The sequence below is a fragment of the Typopeltis vanoorti genome, chromosome 19, assembly GCF_054136105.1.
Source record: "Typopeltis vanoorti isolate ZY-2024b chromosome 19, IOZ_Tvanoo_1.0, whole genome shotgun sequence".
NCBI classification, from domain to species: Eukaryota; Metazoa; Arthropoda; class Arachnida; order Uropygi; family Thelyphonidae; genus Typopeltis; species Typopeltis vanoorti.
The window spans coordinates 41,061,285-41,085,145 of record NC_143567.1 but is presented as its reverse complement, the minus strand read 5'-3'; the positions used below and the strand labels follow the sequence as shown (position 1 = coordinate 41,085,145).

Here is a 23,861-nt window from a genome sequence, read left to right as displayed (position 1 = left end):
CATCATGTCCACACAACTATTCGACATTCTCACAGTATCTATCATACTCTGCCTTGAACTCATTCACTGTCATAGCACCCACAACAGACTCTGGCAGCTTATTCCACTCATTTACCAATCTAAAAGTAAAGAACCCAGCCCTAACACCCTTACTAACCACACTCTTGCCCAACTTCCATACATGTCCCCTAGTCCTCCCACCACCAGTCCTGATCTCAAAAAAATCCTCTGAATTAATCCTATAGAAACCCTTCAGCAATTTGAATGTCTCAATCATTATCTCCTCTTTTTCACCTATCAACCAATTTCTGCAACCCACAATCTTCAACCTGTTCTCATAAGGTTTATTCCATAGAACTGCTATCATCTTGGTCACTCGCCTCCAGATCCTCTCAACCTCCTCCCCATCAAGAAGAAACCTAGGTGACCAAATCTGGGCACAGTAGTCGAGATGAAGTCTTATCAAGGCTCGGTACAGAGGAACGATAACTTGCTTGTCTCTGCTTGTCAAAAGTATTCTTCAGCAACCAAGTGACTTCAGCAACCAAGTGATTTGATGAGCTAATTTAGCCACTTTTGCAATGTGCCTCCTAAACTTCATCTCCCTATCCACCACCACTCCCAAGTCCCTGGCCTCATCAATCTCCTGGAGTACAGTTCCACCAATGTGGTATACTGCTGCTAATCTTTTCACCCCAAAATGCATAACCTTACATTTTGTCACATTAAATTGACATCCATTCTCCTTAGCCCAGACTTCCAATCTATCCAAATCATCCTGCAAGATTTTGACATCATCTGCATTCACTATTGCCCTACCCAACTTTGCATCATCAGCGAACAAATGAACCGTTCCTCTTAGATCCTTCCCTATATTGTTAATGAATAAATTAAACAGCAGTGGTCTAAGTATGGGTAAAACATAATGGATGTCATTTTAATGTGGAAAAGTGTAAAGTTATGCATTTTGGAATACAAAGATTACAAGCTGGGTACTACATTTAAAATAGATTAAATGCAGTACTTCATATTGCAACACAAAACAAAAAAGCAGATATTGACATGTTAGTAGAGGAAAAGATGTCAGGTTTCAGGATCAAAATCAAATTAAAAAAAAGGACTCATAGATAAAAATCTTTATTTGTGTAAGTCAAAATTATGCATTTAAGTAATTTTCTCAAAGTATGAATAAAATGTAATTGAACTTATATTTTCTAAACTTGTCATATTTTTAAAATTTAAAAATAAAAAAGGTTATAAATTTAAAGCCACGCGGTTAGCCGAGTGGTTATGCAATCCGCAACCATATGCCTTGGAAAGAAGTGTCCTGCATTCGATTCCCATCGCTAATGTGAGGAGCTTAGGATCTTTCTCAGACATAGCCAAGTTAGCCGGTTTTGGTAGTGGACAGCAGGGTTTTTCTCCCCAGTTTATCTGGGGTTTTTCCTCCCGCAAGCAGACGAACCAGCCCCATGAACACATGCTTCTATAGACATAGGATACCTCCAGGAATAAGGAGTAACCAACCTATTCTGTAGGATTCGCTTTCGAATGCCTACACCGTAAAAGGTGTAGGTCTACGCATGAGTGTAAATCAGTATAAATGTAAATGGTGGGGCAACTGTGTACGTAAGTCATAAAGGCTCGGTAATGAAAGGGCCTTTGTTAGAGCCTTTCTTTTTTTAGTTTATGTTTTGGTTCACAGAATAATATTGAATACAGCCTGCATCTGAATATACATCTAATTGGCTGGCCCTTTGCTACGTTTGAGTTTGAGACTCTTGCATATTGAGACCTTACACATCCTGCATACTCTATTCGCACACTTCTCTTGTTTATCCTCTCCACATGCATGTCTTTCGCACCCCCATAGCAATATATTATTCAATATATTATCATAACACTATTTTAGAAAATCCACACCATTCACATTATTTGTTTTATTTTGTTCACCAATGCAGTGACTTCATTCTAACAGGCATTTTGCTTTAGATCTGGCTTGCTTCGATGAGTGGTTAGATTATATTTACTCTCCAACTAGCAGGTTGTGGGTTCCAATCCTACCATGGACATGAATGTTTGTGATTTTCTTGTGATAGACGAATTTTATTGCCCAGTGTAGAATTGTATTTTTGTGGTCATAAAAATACAATATTACAACCTTTCATGGAAGGGAGTCACATAAAAAAATAAAAATAATCATAATGAATAAAGAATACAAACAAATTAATCTAACAAACAACCTAAAAGTCATCCAGTCATTGCATATCACTCCAGCTGTCATACAAAATGAATTTCAACTTAAATCTACAAAACCTTGTGATACATTAAAATTAAACTTATCTAGTTATAGCTCTTGGATCAATAATTTTTCCTATAGTTGCCATCCAAATGGCCATGTTTGCTAAATTAATTTACTGCATAATTTTCTAATATGACATTCTAGTATCATTCTTTATGTGACTATTCCATTTTAATGAACAGATATTTTACCAAAATAAGCATAATATTCTTGTAGAAAGTATTGTTGCTTACTGTAAATTTTGACACAACAGTGTGTACATGTTTTTCTGTCTATCTTTTAAAATTATCATTGGCTTATATATATTTTTGATTGAAAAATGTTTTTAAAGATGCTTTGTGTTCTCTCTGTAGTCTAGCAGGCGCTCCGAAGATTATCTTGCAGGAAGAAATGACAGTAATACTAAAGTAATATTCCCAAAAATTTCCATACCAGAAAATTCAGGCTCTCAAGATAGGAAACACATATCTCCAGGAGATTATGTAGTTATAAAGGTAATTAATAACTTATCCTAAATTATGAAAATTATCCATAACCTATGAAAAAATTAAAAGCTTGATATATTGTAATTTGTACTTTATGTTGTTACCAGGGGGCTCCGCTCCCTGACGCCTACGGCACCCAACCCCCCGTGTTCCGGACTGGTAGGCCGGTTCTCCTTGAATTCTGATGACTCGAATTTTGAAGACTCAACACTCAGGGTAGCCCCTGAGTTTCAAAACGTTTCAAATAACTTGACAAAAACGTTACAGCCTACATCCGTTTCCAATTTCAGCTTATCATTTTATAGTATAGAGTAGATTATTGCATATCCATTCATGTTGTTTACAGGATAAAACACACACCTAGAGATAATATTTAACTACCATTATTTATTTATTAAATTATTATATCAATATTTTTCCTTTGTCATCAAGGAACCCTTTGCAGGCATAAATTCTTATCCTGTACCAGTGTATGCAAGCATGTCAGCAGGAAGTCATGCAAAGACTGAGCATAAAAAAGATGAGATCCTAAAGATCCTCTGACACACACACACTATGAGTGTAGTGATAAGATCCTGCTTGGAGTCCATTGAAAGTCTCAAGATGATTGTCTCTCAGATTTTCGGTAACGTAGGCAACCTTATGTAAATTTGCAGAATGTTGTACTGTTGTGACAGATTCTAGGAACAGCTTCTCAGATTTATGTCAGCTTCAGTATAATATGGAGGCCCACCTCCCTGTCCTCTCCCATTTGATCCAGTCATGTTAGTGGCTAAGCTGTCATTCCATAATGACTGCAGTACAAATAATGGGGGTGTTCATTTGGACGTTGGCTGTTCTTACGTGTTAAACAATATTCTTATCCTTATTGTTCACCAAAAGACCCGCTCTCTCTCTCTCTCTCTCTCTCTCAATCATCTAGAGCAGGGGTTCCCAACCTTTTTGTTTCCTAGAGCACATTCTAAAATACCGGTAAGGCAACGGGCACCGTCCATTTTTTCAAGCAAATTTTTTGAATTCGTTTGTTAAATGAATACATACAAAGTTTACATTATAATCAAATGTTTTATTATTTAAAAGTTTACATTATATAAAAATTTAAATATATATATGTAAGTTAGTGTGATCTTTGGCATTGCATTTCATTGGCCAGTGCTTCATAATTAGGAGAATATGATGATATTCCAGTTCTTAAACTGGAATGAACAACTTCGAATGCGCATCTATTTTACATTGTATGTGTTTAATACTCATCACATGTCATTAACGCATGCATCATATAGCATGCCACAAATTGTTGCGTGATTATTTCAAACTATATGGCACACGGTTGAACAGCGGCGGGCACACACAAATTGGTCGACAGGCGCCATGGTGCCCGCGGGCATAGGGTTGGGAATCCCTGATCTAGAGTGTCTACAATAAAGGTAGCTAATTTTTGGTATATTTAAAGGAAGTCTGTATGTTGTATCTTTTAAGAATGCAGGAAATTTTTTCTGAGATGCCCTGGATGTAAGGTATGGCAATAGATTTTTTTTCTGATGTGGGTTCTAGGGGACAGTTGACTTTGGGAAATGGATGGAAGGTTCTTTGATTTAGTAAACAGGAAAGCTATTGGCTAAAAAAGTGTCCCATATGCGATTGATTTCAGCAAAGAGGCTAGTATGGTCAGAGCAGATGGTTCTAGCTCTAGATACTAAGGTTTTCATAATACTATATACTACTGAGGGTGATAGATGATGGATGTCCCTAGCTGTCTGGGTAAGTTTCCTGTAGATGGAAAAGCATAAGCAGCTGCTTGGTAGTCTAGTAAGAGTCTGGTCATTTTCTTTTCAGTGTTGAAACAGATCCTTGGGCATTGGCTGTTAAAATGTGCTTAAAACATTTCCAATTAGAGATGATATATGCTTAGAAAATTAAGAAAGTTTGTTGATTAAATGGTACTTACTAGAGATATTTGTAATTATTTCAGTGGTGTTTAATTATTTTACTGGGTTTGTTAAATGTTGTACAGTAATACACTCGTTTATCATAAAAAAATTATTTGGTAACAGCAGTGAGGCATTCATTATTAACTTTTGCTTGCTGATGGTAGCTGATGAACTTCTATTAATAATATTAACATTAATTTTAAAATAATTCATTAACAGTATAAGTTAGTGTTTGAATGATTAATCTGCTATAATTTTAGTGCTGAGAAAAATTAAGGGTATGACCAGATGGCATGAATGGCAGAGCCTTATTAAAAATAAACATAATATAAAAAAAAAAACTTGACAGCATTAATTAATATTTAAGAAGATGTAAACATAGCTTATCTAAGATGGAAACGCTTAAATGGAATGAGAGATGAAAGATTAGGAAAAGAGCTGTTTGAAGCAGAAAGCAAGAAAAGACCAGAAAGACCAAGAGCTTATCACATAAGTGATTTGACAAATAGAAGAGAAATGTAGATTAGAAATGATTAATGAAACAGTTGATTGTATTGGACTCTCATAGTATCTGTTATAGTGCTTGTATACACCAATTTCTTTTTTGTTGCAGTTTCCAATATATTATTCCTGCTGATATCAGTGCCTTCAAGATTTCTTATTCTCATGTTACTGCAGACACCACTGAACTCCATCTCTCTTCATTGCTTAAATCTTTTGAATTATTCTAATTATGTGATATTTCTGTTTCTAATAGTTCTTTAACCATCTGTGGTAATTGTTTATCTGCATTGATCTACCAGTAGTTTCTTCTTTTTTTTGGTAAACATGTTAGGGGCTATTTTCCAGTCTTTTATTATTGCGTTTTACCCATACTAACAGAGCATAGCATCACATGTAAGAAAAAAGGTTTGTTTTCTACAGATCTATTCCTGTAATGCTTATTAACATGGAATTAGATCAGGAGTTGGCAATGCAGTGCCAACTCCTGATCCTGATGAGGAGATCGCACCCGCATTTAATTTTTAGTGCATCCTCAGAGAAATTATTGTAAACTGTTTTATTTGTGCCTATTAAGATGAGAGACCACTGATCATAAGTAGTTTGAGTTGTTGACGTTATCTAGTTATTGATGCGACCGCTCTCACTACCCTTCACACCACTTCTGAACATTGTTAGAACCCTTTGTTTTTTAGTGTGTGATTGTTGAATCACTCCCACTATCAGTTCAAATATAAAATACTTTGCTTACAAAGATATTTTAAACCCTTTATAATGGATAAATGTGAAAGGGAAAAAACATACTATTTTAATGGTGATTGGGAAGAAGAGTATTGCTTTATCAATCTTAATGGTAAATGTATATTATGCAATAATAGTGTGGCTATTTCTAAAAAAAAGTTATATAGAAAATCATTTCAAAACCATTCATGCCAGCATTATTTCAAAGCTGAATAAGAAACTCAAAGATCGGAATCAAAGAGTTTCGTGCCGAATATAGTAAACTATAAAAATTTTGGTGGATTGTAGCGTAAGCTAAAGCACATAGTCCAACACTAGGGCAACTTGTTGCAAAGGTGGGTAAAGTTCTGATCACTATTCTTAGTATTATCCATAATGTAAAACACATCTCCTAGGAGATGTATGATGTTATACATTATGGTGGAAGGTCACTACCCAGACCGGTTTCGACCCTTATTGAGGTCTCATCAGTGAGTAGGTAGACCAGGTAATACTGAGGTTATAGCGAAAAGAACTTATATACTTTGCTAAACGAGTTGTCAAAAAAGGTGCACCCATAAATTACTTAAATAAAAGAGCCAGTAGGCTTCACTTCAGTGATGTTACATTGCCAAAGTGAAGCCTATTGGCTCTTTTATTTAAGTAATTTATGCCAATTTTAATTTTGACTATCCAGTGAAATCCGAAATAAGAAAAAAAAAAAAGATTTTATCTTTGAAATCATCCATTACTGCAAAGTTTTTTTACTAAACTGTTGCAACAATCAAAAGCAGCAACAGTCTCATCTTTTAAAATTTTGCATTTGCTAGCTAAGAAGAAAAAGCTGTTTACAGATGGAGATTTAATTAAAGAAGCTATGTAGAAGTTGCAGATTCACTTTTTGAAGATTTCAAAAATAAAACCGAAATAGTTTTCGGCTATAAATACGTTGCAGTTATCAGCAAGAACTGTAACTAGAAGAATTGAATCAATTGCAGTTTATTTAGAAACAGAATTAGCAAATGATATGGAAAAATGTGTTTTCTTTTTGCTACAGCTGGATGAATCGATAGACAATAACAGATACATCACAATTAGCAATTTTAGTGAAAATGGTATTTGATGATTTTTCTACAAAAGAATAATTTCTTAAAATTCTTCCATTGAAGGGGCACACTAGAAGAGAGGATATATTTTTCATTTTTAAAGATTTTGTACTCTACAAAAAATTAACAATTCACAAATTAACTTGTGAATTTATTGGCTTGTGGAGACAGGACCCTTTATTTTCTAAATTTATTGCATATCATTGTCTTATTCATCAGGAAATGTTATACGCTAAAACTGTCAATTTTAAACATGTAATGTCAATTGTAACTAAAATTATTAATTCAATGAAATCAAAAGCAACTCACCGCAGGTTATTTAAATTACTTTTGAAAGATGAAAACACTGAAAATGATGACCTACTATTACATACTGAAGTGAGGTTATTGAGCAGAGGTAAAATACTTCAGCAATTTATTCTTTTGCTGCAAATAAAAGAATTTATTATATCGAGGCAATTTTTACGAAGAATTAGAAAATAAAATTAGTTAATAGATCTTGGATTTCTAACAGAATTAGTTATGGCAAAGTTTAATGATTTAAATCTACAATTACAAAAAAAGAGGGAAAAATTCCCATATTGCTGAAATCATTAGTGCAGTCATTGCTTTCAAGTGTAAGCTGGAACTATTGAAATCGCATCTGATGAAAAATTCGTTGTCACATTTTCCAAATGTCAAACATATCAACGAAAGTTTGAATAATGAAACATTTAGCACTACATTATATATAAAAATCATAGCCACACCATTAGATGAGTTTTCTTCCCGCTTTCTAGATTTTGCGACTTTAGAACCTGTTGTTAAATTTTTCCTAGATCTGTTTAATGTTGCCGAAGATGATATACCTGCTAAAATTTCCAATTACTTCAAGCTACATAATGCAGAAGACTTGGAAATGAAAATAATTAATTTACAAAACAACATAATTTTAAAAGCTCATCATGATGAGAAAATGTTCTGGAAGTTCGTAGATAGAAATACTTTTCCTATTCTGAAAAAAAGCTCACTAAAAATGTATTCACATTGTGCAACTACATACAACTGTGAGACCCTGTTTTCAAATATGACATATTTGAAATCAAAATATTGATCTCAACTTACAGACTCACATTTAGATAATTGTTTAAGAGCAGGTACTTCAAACTATATGCTCGATTATAAAAAATAGGCAGGTTTCTATTTAAATCCTATTGAATTTATATTTTTGTATTCATTTATTATTTTATTTTTTATGGTATTTTATATTCATTCATATATGACAAAAATATGTTGTAAAAGCGAGTTAAATAAAAGAATGTTAAAATTTGAAATCTCATTTTTTCTTAAAAACAACTAATCATAGAATCACTAAGCCTGAAATGAGAGAAAAAATGCCTGTGTCATGAGCCCTCCGTAATTTTCAAATTTTATATTGCACTCTTCATATTAAAAAGGTTGCTGACCTAGATCATAACTAGGTCAGCAACCTTTGAATTAAATCATAACTAGTTAAGATGATTAGCCATGTGTCCATAATCAGTTATGTCTGGTAAATTTGTGTATTCACAGGTAGCTTAGCTTGTTTTTCAGGAGGAAAACTCTTATAAAACCCTTGTAAGACCAATTACATTGCAACGATGTTTTAACATCATTAAATCTTTTTTCCAAGTAAGTGAAGTGATGAAAGTGCTCACTCACAAAAATAGAAATTTTCTCATACTACAGTCAGAGAGGGAATTCAGCAATTGCCTGCTTAAGGAAGATCAGCATACTTAGATTCTGACAAATTAATCCTGCCTAGCATAACATTTCTTCCATTTACTGAGAATCACTGTACAGATAAAGCTGTGAAGCTTTGTTGCACTGGTCAAACTTATATAGAAATGACTGTCTTAAACTTTCTCAATTTGGGAAGTTAGTCATGTTATCAATTTCCATATAGTTTGTAAGAGGGGATTACATACATAATTATGCTGCCTTTATTCCTATTAGATTCTGATGGTACTTCTGATAGAGTTGCCTCCAGCATTGAAACATGTACATCATGCAATTTATTGAGCATTTTCTGAAAATGCTCAAGAAATTGCATGTTATTGCAAGAAGATTTTCATCTTCTGAAAATGCTAAGATGACTAAGAAACTTGGCTGACAGTTTTGCTCAAATATAAAGTATTGATGTAAGTGAAATAGGTATAATTTTTATCCTTCCCTTACCTTGCATGTCTGCTCTTATTCTGGTAGTGTTGCTTGACACTTTCAAACATTCATTGCATTTGAAAGTTATCATCTTACATTATTTAACCTGTATCCAAATCGCAAAAAATGAGAGAACCTGGTAGCTTTTAATGTTAATGGTATTCATCTCACTAATTTCTGATTCTCATTTTTCGTGTATGGATTACAAATGTCTAAATTATGGGACTGCTATATTTTGATAATAATAAACTATTTTCTTTAATGAAGGGGACATTAGATCCCACATTGTTTTAAAACCAAATAAGAAACTCAAGGATTGGAATCAGAGAGTTTTATGCCGAATATAGTATAAAAAAACTGTAAAAGTATCGGCAAATACTAGCGTGAGCTGAATGCAAGCTGAATGCATATGGATTCCAAATGTCTAAATTATGGAACTGCTATATTTTGATAATAATAAACTATTTTCTTTAATTAAATTAAGGGGACATTAGATCCCACTTTGTTTTAAAACCGAATAAGAAACTCAAGAATTGGAATCAGAGAGTTTCATGTCGAATATAGTATAAAAAAACTATAAAAGTATCGGCGAATACTAGCGTGAGCTGAATGCAAGTAGTCCTAGAACGTAGTTCAAACATGGGCAACTCGTTGCAAAGGTAGGGAAAGTTCTCATCACTAATCTTGGTATTTTCCATAATGTAAAAACACATTTCCTAGGAAATGTGTGCTGTTATTACATTATGGTAGGGAGGTTACTACCCAGACCGGTTTCAGCCTTTTTTGAGGCTTCATCAGTGAGTAGCTAGACCAAATTAATACCAAAGGGTATAGCTTCTCGTAGACAGGCTTATATGTTGGTTATGCATTATTAAAACACTTAAGGAATAGAACAACGTAGTTAAGGATATAAATTAAATTAAACTTTAATAAATATTTTCCGATATTTCGGCAACGTCACATTGCCATTTTCTAAAGGAACTTACAAAAAAGTTATGTGCACATAGGCACTACAACACAGAAACTGGGAATGAAGAGATGAAGCTATTGTTCTCCTAACAGTCCTGATGGTGCCCTCTAGCGGGCTAAGTAGGTGTTATTGGCCATTGGGCTGAAGGTCTGCAGATGTAGGCCTTCCCAAATTTGGGGCAGTCGCATACAACCAAATTTGTTGAGGTTTGGAGAATTTTTTAGGGCTGAGGCTGATTCCATAAAGAGTCTTTCAAATTTGCCACGGTGTATCACTGTAGCTTTCTTCCACCGTATTCTGTGGCATGTATGCAGAGCATGGTCCGCAAGCCCAGAATGACTGTATTTGTGAAAACGGATGTAGTCCTTGTGTTCCAAAATTCTGATATTTGCTGTCCTGCCTGTTTGGCCAAAGTAAGACAGTTTACAACTGCAAGGGACCTGGTAAACACCAGGTAGGTCTAGGGGAAGTGGTTGGTCTTTAGTGGAGTGGATAAGGGATGCCAAATTTCTGTAAGGTTTGTAACAGGAGGTCAGGTCATGTTTTTTTAAGATTTTGGTAATCTTTTCCGAGGTGCCTCGGATGTACGGAATGGTGACGGATTTAGAGTAATCCTTGTTGTGGGGGGGAAGGGATCTGTGGTTTGTAGGTTCTAATATTTTTTGGATTTTTTTGAGGGGGTAGCCATTGACTGAGAAAGTGTTGAGGATGTGATTTAATTCAGTGTTTAGGGCCAAGTCATTTGAACAGATTAGTTTAGCCCTGTTGTATAGTGCTTTCACTACTCCATATTGTTGTGAGGGGGGGGGGGTGTTGGTGATGTATCTGCCTGTATGGGTGGGTTTTCTGTAAACTGAGAAAACCAAGGATCCATTAGGCTGGCGGTTGACTAGTGTGTCTAGGAAAGGGAGGCTGTTGTTTTCCTCTTTTTCCAGAGTGAATTTGATTCTGGGGTGTTGGTTGTTTAAGTGTGTTAAGAAAGAGAAAAGTGTTTCAGAGCCATGTGGCCAAATAGCGAACACATCATCAACGTAGCGAAGCCATATGGTTGGTTTTTGTGAGGCAGAGGCTAAGGCTTTTTCTTCAAAGGTCTCCATAAAGAAATTGGCCAAGGGTGGGGAGAGTGGTGAACCCATGGCTGTCCCCTCTATTTGTTTGTAGAATTTTCCCTGCCAAACGAAATAGCCTGAGTTCATTGTGAACTGAAATAAGGCTGATATATCGGGAGAAAATTTAGCTTGGATTAGCTCTAAAGTTTCCTTGAGTGGGACATTTGTATATAAAGAGGACACATCAAAGCTGACCATTATGTCAGTTTGTTGGAGTGTAAGGTTTTCTATGCTGGCTTTGAAATGGGTTGAGTTTTTTATGTGTGATGGTGTGTTGCCAGTAGAAGGAATAGAACAACGTAGTTAAGGATATAAATTAAATTAAACTTTAATAAATATTTTCAATATTTCGGCAACATTACGTTGCTATCTTCACAGGGACTTAAAATAAAGACATGTGCATGCAGGCACTACGCACAGTAAATGAGGAAGAAGCTATTGTTTCTCCTAAAAGTACCGATGGTGCCCCATGGCGGGCTATGTAGATATTCTTGGCTGTTGGGCTGAAGGCCTTCTGATGTATGTCTCCCAAATTTGGGGCAGTCTCATGCAACCAAATTTGTTGAGGTTTGGCATGTTTTTTAGGGCTGAGGCTGATTTCATGAAAAGTCTTTCAAATTTGAATTTGCTACGGTGTATTACTGTAGCTTTCTTCCACCGTATGCTGTGGCATGTTTCTAGAGCATAGTCTGCAAGACCAGAGTGGCTGTACTGGTGAAAACGGATGTAGTCCTTATGTTCCGAAATTCTGATATTTGCTGTCCTGCCTGTTTGGCCAAAGTAAGACAGTTTACAACTGCAAGGGACCTGGTAAACACCAGGTAGGTCTAGGGGAAGTGGTTGGTCTTTAGTGGAGTGGATAAGGGATGCCAAATTTCTGTAAGGTTTGTAACAGGAGGTCAGGTCATGTTTTTTTAAGATTTTGGTAATCTTTTCCGAGGTGCCTCGGATGTACGGAATGGTGACGGATTTAGAGTAATCCTTGTTGTGGGGGGGAAGGGATCTGTGGTTTGTAGGTTCTAATATTTTTTGGATTTTTTTGAGGGGGTAGCCATTGACTGAGAAAGTGTTGAGGATGTGATTTAATTCAGTGTTTAGGGCCAAGTCATTTGAACAGATTAGTTTAGCCCTGTTGTATAGTGCTTTCACTACTCCATATTGTTGTGAGGGGGGGGGGGTGTTGGTGATGTATCTGCCTGTATGGGTGGGTTTTCTGTAAACTGAGAAAACCAAGGATCCATTAGGCTGGCGGTTGACTAGTGTGTCTAGGAAAGGGAGGCTGTTGTTTTCCTCTTTTTCCAGAGTGAATTTGATTCTGGGGTGTTGGTTGTTTAAGTGTGTTAAGAAAGAGAAAAGTGTTTCAGAGCCATGTGGCCAAATAGCGAACACATCATCAACGTAGCGAAGCCATATGGTTGGTTTTTGTGAGGCAGAGGCTAAGGCTTTTTCTTCAAAGGTCTCCATAAAGAAATTGGCCAAGGGTGGGGAGAGTGGTGAACCCATGGCTGTCCCCTCTATTTGTTTGTAGAATTTTCCCTGCCAAACGAAATAGCCTGAGTTCATTGTGAACTGAAATAAGGCTGATATATCGGGAGAAAATTTAGCTTGGATTAGCTCTAAAGTTTCCTTGAGTGGGACATTTGTATATAAAGAGGACACATCAAAGCTGACCATTATGTCAGTTTGTTGGAGTGTAAGGTTTTCTATGCTGGCTTTGAAATGGGTTGAGTTTTTTATGTGTGATGGTGTGTTGCCAGTATAGTGTGTGAGCTCTTTGGCCAAATGTTTAGCTAATTTGTATGTGGGGGAAATCAATGCCATCCACTATAGGACGTAATGGCACATTTTCTTTATGTATTTTTGGGAGTCCGTAAATACGGGAGGGGGGGTATAGAGTTAAAAAGGGTATAGCGAAAAGAACTTATATACTCTGCTATACGAGTTGTCCAAAAAGGTGCACCCACTAAGTTACTATTAAGTTTATATTTAAGTAACTTAATTGGTGCACCTTTTTGGACAACTCGTATAGCAGAGTATATAAGTTCTTTTCACTATACCCTATGGTATTAATTTGGTCTAGCTACTCACTGATGAAACCTCAAAAAAGGCTGAAACTGGTCTGGGTAGTGACCTCCCTACCATAATGTAATAACAGCATACATTTCCTAGGAAATGTGTTTTTACATTATGGAAAATCCCAAGATTACCAATCAGAACTTTCCCCACCTTTGCAACGAGTTGCCCGTGTTTGTACTACGTTCTAGGACTACTTGCATTCAGCTCACGCTAGTATTTGCCGATACTTTTATAGTTTTTTTATACTATATTCGGCATGAAACTCTCTGATTCCAATCATTGAGTTTCTCATTTGGTTTTAAAACAATGTGGGATCTAATATCCCTTTAATTTAATTAATGTTTATATTGCCGAAATGAAGCCTGTTTTATCTTTATATTTAAGTAACTATTTTCTTATTTTTATAGGTTCAAGACTGCAGTTCTCAGGTTTTAAAAGGAATACCATTATATCATACAACCCTGCAGGAATATTTTTCAGAAAATAGAAGTTGCTAACAAAAATAAATCGTCAATATGAAATATTAAAATATTATTTATATGTATAATCATGCTGTACAGAAAAAAATGTAAAATAAATAAAACTCTCTCACCTTGACTAATTTAGCATACTATTTTGTTTGTTTTTAATTCCATTGTTAGGTAATTACACTATCCTTATTTCTGTTAGATCCTGATGTATAACTGGTGAACCCAGGCTAGACCTCCAAGGAGTCAGGAGTCAAAAGACTCATCACAGGAGGTCAACACATTCATCAAAGATCATCAAACTGTGCCTTAAAGCCATTCACAGTTTCTATACTTGGCATGCTCTCAGGCAATGCATTCCACTCACCAGACACTCTTTATTCAAAGGATCTGCTCCTCATTCCTTGCTTTCCCCTCCTTATACACCTTCCAGAGACAACCCTGTATCCCTCTACCAAAAATCTCCACATTAATGTAGCTAACAATCCCTTACCAACTTATATCTCAATCATATCCTCTGCTCCTTCTGTTTGCATGGCCCTGCAAATTTCATTCCATCAATCTGTCTTTATATCTCAGATTTTGCATCTGACATCAACTTCTTCTCTGAACTCTCTGTCTCTAAAATATCCTCATCCCTTTGAAAAACCAGGTAACCAGATCTGTTCACAGTAGTCCTTATATGGTCTGATCAAGACCTTATACAAGGAAATCATAACCTCTTTGCTTCTACATGTTAAAGTCCTCCTCATCATTTCGATAATCCATCTATAATGTATTTGCAATTTTAACAGTGTGATCCCCTAAACATGAAGTCTCTGTCTGCCACTGCTCCCAGATCTCTATTGCCTTCAAAATTTTCTCATTAATTGTATACTGTGCATCCATCCCTGGCCTGTCAGATTTCAAGACCTTTTTTGCACTTTGCAGCATTAAACTAGTAGTTCCATCTCATTATTTACTCACATGGTCTATTCATAGCTCATACAAAGCCACAGCATTGACTTTACCCCTCATAACTCCTCCCAATTTTGTAGAAAGCGTTAGTTTCATATAAAGTCAAATTACTTCTTTTTCTCCCCAGTTAAAGGCAAAAATGTCAAAATTCCTAAAGATGAAAAAAACTGTTACATGTTGAAAGTTTATTTTTCACTTGGTTAGAGTATAATAAAGTTTAATCCTTTATCCAAGTGTGATGCATGGTATCTCCACTTGGGCCTGGCTTCCACTGAAGAGACCTCAAGAAAGGTCAAAACCAGTCTGGGTAGTGGCCCTTCCCTTAATGCATAACATTAGACATATCCGCAAGGAGATGTGTTTTGCATTATGGGAGATACTGAGATAGGAGTGTTGGTAGCTTGCTCCACCTTTGCAAGGAGTGCCCTAGTGTTGTACCACCTTACCCCTGTCCTGAAGATACTTTCAGGGGCGAACTTTGTTTGCTCACACTTGGATAAAGGATTAAACTTTATTAAACTGTTACATGTGTTTTAGGTTTCTGTATTTTTGGAGATATTTGTTGTAGTTTTTGTATAATGACTACATAACAGAAAGAATATAAACAAATTATACTTTATTTAACTAGAAACTACTAGTTTTGCAAGCTGACAGGTTCATTCATCAGATCCCACATGTTAATAAGACCGATGATTTGATAAAGAAGCTTGTCAGCTGGCTGGCTGGAAGAAATAAAGAAATGTCTTGCCTCAATTCCAAGAATTCTGGTTCCCCTAAGATTTATAAACCAGATTATACCTTTGAGACTCATTGTAGATGTTAAAGATTTCACCCACCTCCAATCTGACAAAACATTCTCGTTTAATGGCAACACATATTAAACCATTCATTAAAAATAGTTTATACTTCGCTGAAAGAACAAAAGATATAATAGAGCCATGACATCCTGGTAAGTTTTGATGTTCTCTAAGTTTTGATCATTTTTTTTGATCATGAACCTTTGGATCTTTTTGGAGAACTTTTTCCACCAGATACCATTGTCCTGTTCAGACACTGCTTAGAAAACTTTTTTTTCCACTATTCATACTTGGAACAAAAACAAGATCTCACAATGCTCTCCCCTCTCATCTTCAGTGCTAGCTAACTTTTTATGGTATCTTTTGAAAAGAAAGCCAGTTTTATGACATAGAAGGATGTCATAAAACACCAAAAATTTGGTTTTTATGTTGACATTATTTTCATCATCTGATCAAGCTCAGAGGAAGAATTGGAACATTTCACAAACTATCTTAATTGCCTACATTTCAGTATAAAATTCACTCTTGAATTTGAAAACTACAAGAAGTTACCTTTCCATAACATTCTCCTAGAGATCTTCTCTGAGGATAAAAGACAATTTCTGAATGTACACAAAGCCCACCAACATTGGTAGATTCCTGCATGCTTCCTCCCACCAAAAGTAAAAAGAAACTTCATTATCACACACACACATCCCTTATTGGATATGGACTCATGACAATTAGCAAGATTTTAAAAAGATATCATCTAACAAACAAACAAAAATTCATAGGTGCTACAATCTTTCCTTACATCCACAATGTAGAGAAAGATTGCAGGATCTGCATGATTACTGCTCTTGTGGCATTTAATATGTTGGCTAAATAGGACATTGCAGAAAGAGATCTGCATACAAGAGCACTTCAGAGATGTTGAAAAGACTTATGCAATGAATGTCAACCATCCAATAGTGTGGTAAAAACAACTATGACTTATATTGAGCAGAAATGTTTTGTAAGGAAATTTAAGGAGGCTTTGGAAATGATACACACCCCTACTCAGTGCAATAAAAACCAAGGTTTAGTACAGCAAAAGATTTGGTCTTCAATTCATCAGGATCAAACATCTACAGACATCATCTATGAGAGACACACATTATGTTACAAAATGTGGTAGTACCAACTAATTCTCCTACCTTCACAGGTTTCATTGTTTAGTTTAATTCGTAATCCACTATGTTCTTTCATGGAAGAATCACATTAAAAATGACAATGTCATGAAGGAACTTGACATTGCTAGCATTCAAGAATGTGTGAATAGGTCTAACATAAGGTGGTATGGTCACTTAAATAGAATGTGAGAGGAAAGGTTAGCAAAACAGGTGTTTCATGTCAAGATGACAGGAAAAAGATCCAGAGGAAGACCAAGATCTAGGTGGATCTAGGTAGTCCTAGAAGACTGTACTGTTAGATTCAACAATATTGAAATGCAGACAAGTAATAGACTAATTTGTTGTGGTCTCTTGTGGGTACATGTCACAAAATTGATGATGATGATGATGTATTCTTTCATTGCCTGAAGTTATGTTAACCTCTAGTGTTTTTTTTTAACCTTTTTTTGTAATATCAGTAAGCTCCTGATGAAGTGGGCCCATCATTTCTCAAAACTAGTGGAGTTTCTAGTTAAATAAATTATATCTTGTTGACATTCTTTATGTTATGTGGTCATTATACCAAAACTATGACCAAAAAAAAATAAAAACCTCTTATGGTTTATAAAAATTACTTTGAAAAATTTCTGAATAATTATTGATAAATTTCACTACAAATAATTTACACAAAATAATCCAAAAAAGATCTACCTATTAGTTGTAATAGTTTTATGGTACATGAATTTTAAACTGCACCAAAATCCCAGAGGAAGAGAATCACACTGGATTAGATGGCATGAAGGTACAGGTCAGTAAATATGAAGGAAAGGATCTTTAAAACAATCACTAATTATCTGTAGTACATTTTTAATTATATTAAACATTCCATCCCTATGAAGGAAGATTGGTATATCTTAATACTAGTACTTAAAAAGAGGCAATTTAAACATACCAAAAAATTATAGAATCACATATAAATAATACCTCTTCTGCCAAAAAAATCAGCAGGGTTTGCAGAAATACAGAAGTTCTCTCAAAACGTCTGCTACCTTCTTCATTAATGCAGTCAGCACGTCACTCCTCTGCTGCATCCCCTAAGGGCAAGTATTTATGCCTATGGATCTGTGTGTTCATGCGGCAGGTTTGTCTGTTTTGAGGGGCAAAAACTCGGGCTTCTCGGATTAAAAAACTTCCATATGAGAACAACTGACTCACTTTGAAAAGACCTGATAAAGTTTCTCACATCTTAGACAAGACTCAAGCACTGGTCTTTCCAACCGAAGGACTCATCTATATCAACTGGCTTATGGAGGCTTAGTACCGTCGAATACCATACTAAGCACCCTTATTAAGCCTGCCTCATGGCGCTCATTCAGCCATATTGCAGTAGGCCCTCGCTATGCTAACAATTCCTGTTAGCGTAGCAAGCTATTGAAAACTGAAAGAAAAACTTCTTTCCGCACTTGCTATGCTAGTGTAGAAAGAAGTTTTTCCAAGTTTAAGCTGATTCAAAATTATTTGCGAACAGCAGTGACCCAAGAAAGATTGGTTAGCCTAGCAACTATATCGATCGAGACAGACATAGCTTATAATTTAAATTTAGAAGAGCTTATAAATAGTTTTATTGTGCGATATCCCTGTAGAGCAAACATTTAATTAATATAATGTAATCGTTTTGCATTAATGTTTCTCTTGGAATAAAAACAAAATAGCAATTGGAGATTTTCTTATATTTTTGTCTTATAATCCATCAGGGGCAATATTTAATTGTTTGCCTCAGGGTGCGATCTAAATTGGTGATGGCCCTGTGGAAGCTCTATGCGTTGCATCAGCAAAGTGTAAATATCTTCCCTTAATCTTGAATTTCACATACTTCCATATCACTACCATTATTCAATCAGTAAAAAATATGTTCAAAATGTTTTTTTTAATTTATTTATTTTAATATTTGCTCCACACACAAGAGGTCACAAGACCTGTAACAAACAGCACCATGTGTAGACAGGTGATTAAGAAGAAAGAAGTAATCAATTAACATGTTTTTTTTTTTTTTTTTTTTGAAAACCTTGGGGGTGGGGTGGGGGGGGTCACTGGGAAAAAAACAGTATGGGGAAGGCTTTTCCAAAGGACAGAGGTAGATGGAATAATAGAAAAAAATTATAAAATGCTGGTTGCATGTGCTGAGAGTTGGACAGTTACAGTTCTTTGTACTAAGATGTCTTTGAATTTTCGTTTCTTTAATTTATTATTCCCCCATTAAAAAGCAAAGACTGTAAAGCGTGTCGATTAGTATAGTATCATTCCTGCATTAAGGATCACATGCCAGAATATACCGCATACTCTGTGTGAAATAGAGGACCAAGATTTTAAAAAATACAATAAATTAAAAAAAGTGTTTCATTATTGCTGTACTTCTTGTACTGTGCGCCCATAGATGCGAAGACCCCTCGACACTTCTGCTCATGAAGAAGGCGAATCCATTCCGATAATAGAGTAATCAATGCGTTTTACGTGTAGCCATATTGCATAACAATTTTACTTGTACAACAGATGGAAAATTTACGTATAAAGCACGCGATTTTGTGTATTAGTAACGAATTCATACATCACCTTATTCATTTCTTCCCTTCAACATGAATTGACTCTTCTTGGCACATTGCCAGTCAAGGGTCTCGCATCTGTGATTGGACAATAAAGTTGATTTGAATGAATTGATTGTTTTAGGAATATCAATGTTTGAAAAGAATCACATGATCGTGCAAAAGATTGTTACTTCTGTATAATATGCAGATCTCTTAAAAACAAGCAATATTGTTCCCAAGCAGAGAGGTTTCCACAAGAATCTTCCAACACCTGTTCCACCATTACTGTAAGGTATTGCAGTGCTTTTGACCCAACAGATCTGGATCCTCCATGGCATTGTGTAAGCATCATTTGAAGAGCATATCCATGTATTCTGTATGCTCTCCTGGCGCTTAATTGTACTGGTATGAATCCCATTGAATATTTGTGGGATCATTTGGAATGCAGCATCCATCAGATGAGAGACAAGACAACCCAGCAAGTGAGTGCCTAGTTGTCTAGTCTGTCTGTCTTGTCTATTTGGTTCGGAATACATCAGGACACCTTCCATAGTCTAATGAGTCAATGTCAAGATGGGTGTAAGCAGTTATCTTGGCCAGAGGAGGCCCAACATGCTATTTGGTAGGTTGTTACAATGCTTTGACTCGAGCGTATATGTGGTAATTTAAAATCAATTCCATTACTAATGAACAGCTTTCAAAGCATTGCTATTTTTGTGCTTATGGGAGAACAAGACATCAACAAAACTTTGTGTCAAGAAATTATAGCTCTAAAATATTTTATACAAGGAAGAGAGAACATAAAATACACCCAATTTTCTGGTTAGCATCAAGAAAGTATTTTTCTATGATTACATATTAAAATAGGTCTTAAGTTAAAACATTGGACAAAAAAAAGACTCGCATTTCAGTACTTCAAGATTTCAATATTTTAGGAGCCAAACTTAAGATATAATTTTTGTTGAATCTCACATTACAGTAATGTGATATAACTGAAAAGAATACTGTTTTTTTGATGTAACTTTTCTTTATACTGTACGTCAAGTAAACCTTTATATAAATTATTTGAATTTAGTATACAAGAATAGAACCAATGAAATCGATTTTTTTTTTTTTAATGTGAATCCACACACAAAAGATTTTCAGTACTTATTAATATTGTAATTGGCCAATGCTCAGTCAAGGAACTTTTTTTCAAGCCACTTCACAAATAAGCATGGTAGTGAATCTCGGTTATGCTATCTTCCTGGCTGAGAGAGTCGATTTTAAAGTAAAATTTAAATTACGATTTTTAATTTTATTACTGATGCCTACTACAAGAAAGTGTATTTTATTAATTCTTATACTTAAAAAAAAAAAAAAAAAACTTGGCTTTGTTATGCCTGAATTTAAAATATAACATTGCAATTTCTTATCAATAAAAAAATAAAATAAAATAAACATCTGTTAATCTCATCTGGGAACAGAAATGCGGCATCAATTATAGAGTCGAAAAGTAAAAAAAAAATTATGAAATCATCACCTGTTATACAGAGCCGTAAAAATAGCTAGGTTTATTAAAACTGCGATGGTTCTTTAATTTCATCTGTATACAGCAAATCGAACTGGCTTGTTACGATTAATGGCAGTTTATTATGATCCAGATGCAATACAAAAAAAAAAAGATATTTTTCATAAACAACTTCATACTCAAGAACTGCTGCTTTATTCTTTACGAACAGCTAGAAGTTTCTAGGTGCACAAGTTGGCTACACAATGTAGCTGTACTTTAGTATATGGAACATGTTTCTTTCTTTTTTTTTTTTTTTTTTGACCAATCACATTCAAGCGTACATATTCCTGCTAATCTGACGTATGCATTAGTTCATCAAATTTCTGTAATATGTAAGTTTTTTTTTTTAAGGAGGGGGGGGGGGCAGTCAAAGTTCGGTGTCATTTAAGAAACACTTCATGTTATTCAAGAATATTTTATTTTAATATTCCCCTTATCTTTATACTACAAGAGCTACTTGACAAAAATTAGCAAGTTGATCAATTTACATCACAGCTTAATTTGAAATCTTTCCGAAACACCTTACTTAATCAAAAAGCACTAATAAAAGTGAATATCCGGATCTCCACCTGACTGATCAGTGGACAACCATTGCTATGTACATATACAGTGGCGCATACAGGGAGGGGGACAAGGGGCCCTTCCCCCAAAAGAAAGGGAAAAAAAAAAACACTAGAAAATTTTCCATCATTTCTTAATTAAAATTAATTTTTTAAAATTTATGTTGTGTCTTCTATTTCTATACTACTTATGAATTAGCGGCCACATAAAGTGGGAATCCCTGCCACTGTGAACGCAAGGCGAACGAAGTAGTGCCCTTGAGGACCGAGCGCTGTTTCGTTTGCCTTAGCCGAGCCAGAGGAGATCACGGGTATCATGTATTGGCGATCACTGCAGATGCTCAGTCATAAGTCGTATGCAATGTAGTGTGCATTCTCAAAACTTCTACTCAACTCCCCCCCCCCCCAAGATTAAATCATGAGTGTTCCCCCCCTCCAAGATTAAATCCTGAGTGCACTACTGTATATATATATACACAGTAGTATCTCGCTAATCCGAACCTCTTTAGTCCGAACCCTTCAGTAATCCGAACTGCGGTTTGAAAGAAAAAAAAGTTTTATTTATTACGTATTATAATTTTGTGTGCTATTATTTTTATTTAATAATTATTATTTTAACTATTATTATTTATTTTATTATTATTACAGTGCAGTATTTTTTTTTTTTTTTCATACTGTCGATTGTATGGTTACACTGCAGGCCTATTTTGATTTATTGTGTGTTCACGTTTGCTTTTTTATACTGTACAGTACGTACTGTCTTGTCGGCATGAATCACCGCTGTCGAGCGTCATGGAAAAAACTGTGGCCTTCTAGAATTTACGAAGATAATTACGGTGATACACAAAAAGCGGATATTCAAAACAGGCATAATTTGGTTAAAAATATAAATCCGAATGTTGAAATTTCACAAACAGATGTTACGGAATGGATTACAGGTAGAACCGAAAGTGAATTCGAAATCAAATCAGATGCTTAAATTATAAATATGACGCTACGGAATGAATTAGCAGACGATGATGACGATAAAGAATTCGAAGAAACAAAAAGCAAAACACGACGAAGCAGTTGGCAGTTTTAATATGTGTATAGAATGGGCTAATCACAATGATAGGCCATTCCACAAAATTTTATTGCTAATGCAGCTCCTAGAAGAAGCATTCGAAAAAAGTTTAGCTTCCAAGAAGCAAAAGAAAATCAGTGACTTTTTTAAAAAGAAATAAAAAAAAAACTTTTTTGTGTATGTCGTGTACAAGAAAGTGGTATTTTTTAAGCAAATTAAGTTATGTACTGAACTATGCAATTTTATTAAATCAGAATCCTCAACAATACAGGTGAATACAAACTAAATATTTTACAAAAATAAACTTGCGTACTATATTATTTTTTTTTTAAGTTTTATATTACAGTACAGTAGCATTTTTTCTATCAGTTAATTCATTTATTTACAGAATTAAATTGATGTACCATTAGAATCTGATTATTTTTGTCTTAAACGCTAGTTATTGTTGCCTCTTGGGGGGAAATTCGCTAATCCGAACTTTTCGCTAATCTGAACGAGCGCAGTTTTTATTAGTTCGGATTAGCGAGATACCACTGTATATGTTACAGGCAAAGTGTTATCTTTTTTCAATAAAATGCATCTTTTCAATAAAAGCCTTTTTCATACTTTGCCGAAACAGCATTTGTCATTCTATACAATGCCTAGGGAAAGTATGTAAAAAAAAATAAAAAGAAAACAGACATTTCATACTTTGCCTATACTTTCTATAGAATGTATTATATAGAATGCCTGCTTTTCACACTTTGCCGGTAACATATATCATGGTTAAAAATTGACTGTAGAATTCCAGGGTTTAAGGCAATAATATGAGTTATGATTAGGATCAGAATATGGTGGCAGTTGTTCGTTGAACTCTCATCTGGATGTCTTCAAAATCATCGGTAGTCATGGGATTCAAGTATGATAATGACTAAGGGTAAACGCCACTAGCCTATTTATAGACTACTATTTTTATGCAGACACGTAAGTATGACGTCATTTCCGCATGCATACCAGTAATGAGGATTCTTGCTATGCACTATTACAGACCTCCGTGTTTGTAACGATCTCTAGTGGCTGTAAATGTAATCAAAAGCCGTCTCACGGCAATTACTTTGGCATAACACATCATGTGAATGCTACGTGATAAGTCTCGTGCATAGTAATTTAGATATAAAGCTGATGCCGCAACAATAGTTTTGTTATTTCTTCTACGTCTCTATTGTCAAAAACCCCAAAGACGAGTAGGCGTTAGACAACATCTTTACCTTAAGTAGGGCACTGGAAATATGGATGCATTGCAGAGAACTTCCTTTTATCTTGGTAGATAATATTCACAAGTTATCATGAAGGGAAAAAAAAAAAAAGGTTACTATCACTTTCTGTAAAAGCTTGG

The 23,861-nt window shown here is 35.1% G+C and overlaps 1 protein-coding gene and 1 long non-coding RNA gene across 5 annotated transcripts in view; one reads left to right on the top strand and one right to left on the bottom strand.

The window, feature by feature from the left end:
* The window catches only part of LOC150096035 (mitochondrial tRNA methylthiotransferase CDK5RAP1), a 197,459-nt gene extending 183,480 nt beyond the window's left edge, over window positions 1-13,979 (top strand). For both annotated transcript variants that reach the window (XM_090409462.1, XM_090409464.1), the window contains exons 11-12: window positions 2,656-2,796; window positions 13,786-13,979. In XM_090409462.1, coding sequence (XP_090265588.1) covers window positions 2,656-2,796; window positions 13,786-13,875 — 231 coding nt within the window. In that variant the 3' untranslated portion in view covers window positions 13,876-13,979. The remainder of the gene's footprint in view (window positions 1-2,655; window positions 2,797-13,785) is intronic.
* LOC150096034 (uncharacterized) overlaps window positions 1-23,861 on the bottom strand; it is a 98,965-nt gene that overhangs the window by 42,052 nt on the left and 33,052 nt on the right. For 2 of the 3 annotated variants that reach the window (XR_016549971.1, XR_016549970.1), the window contains exon 2: window positions 7,355-7,471. This is a non-coding gene — a long non-coding RNA (uncharacterized LOC150096034). Of the gene's footprint in view, window positions 1-7,354; window positions 7,472-20,833; window positions 21,014-23,861 lie in introns of those variants that run through there. The other variant, XR_016549969.1, reaches the window with a different exon arrangement.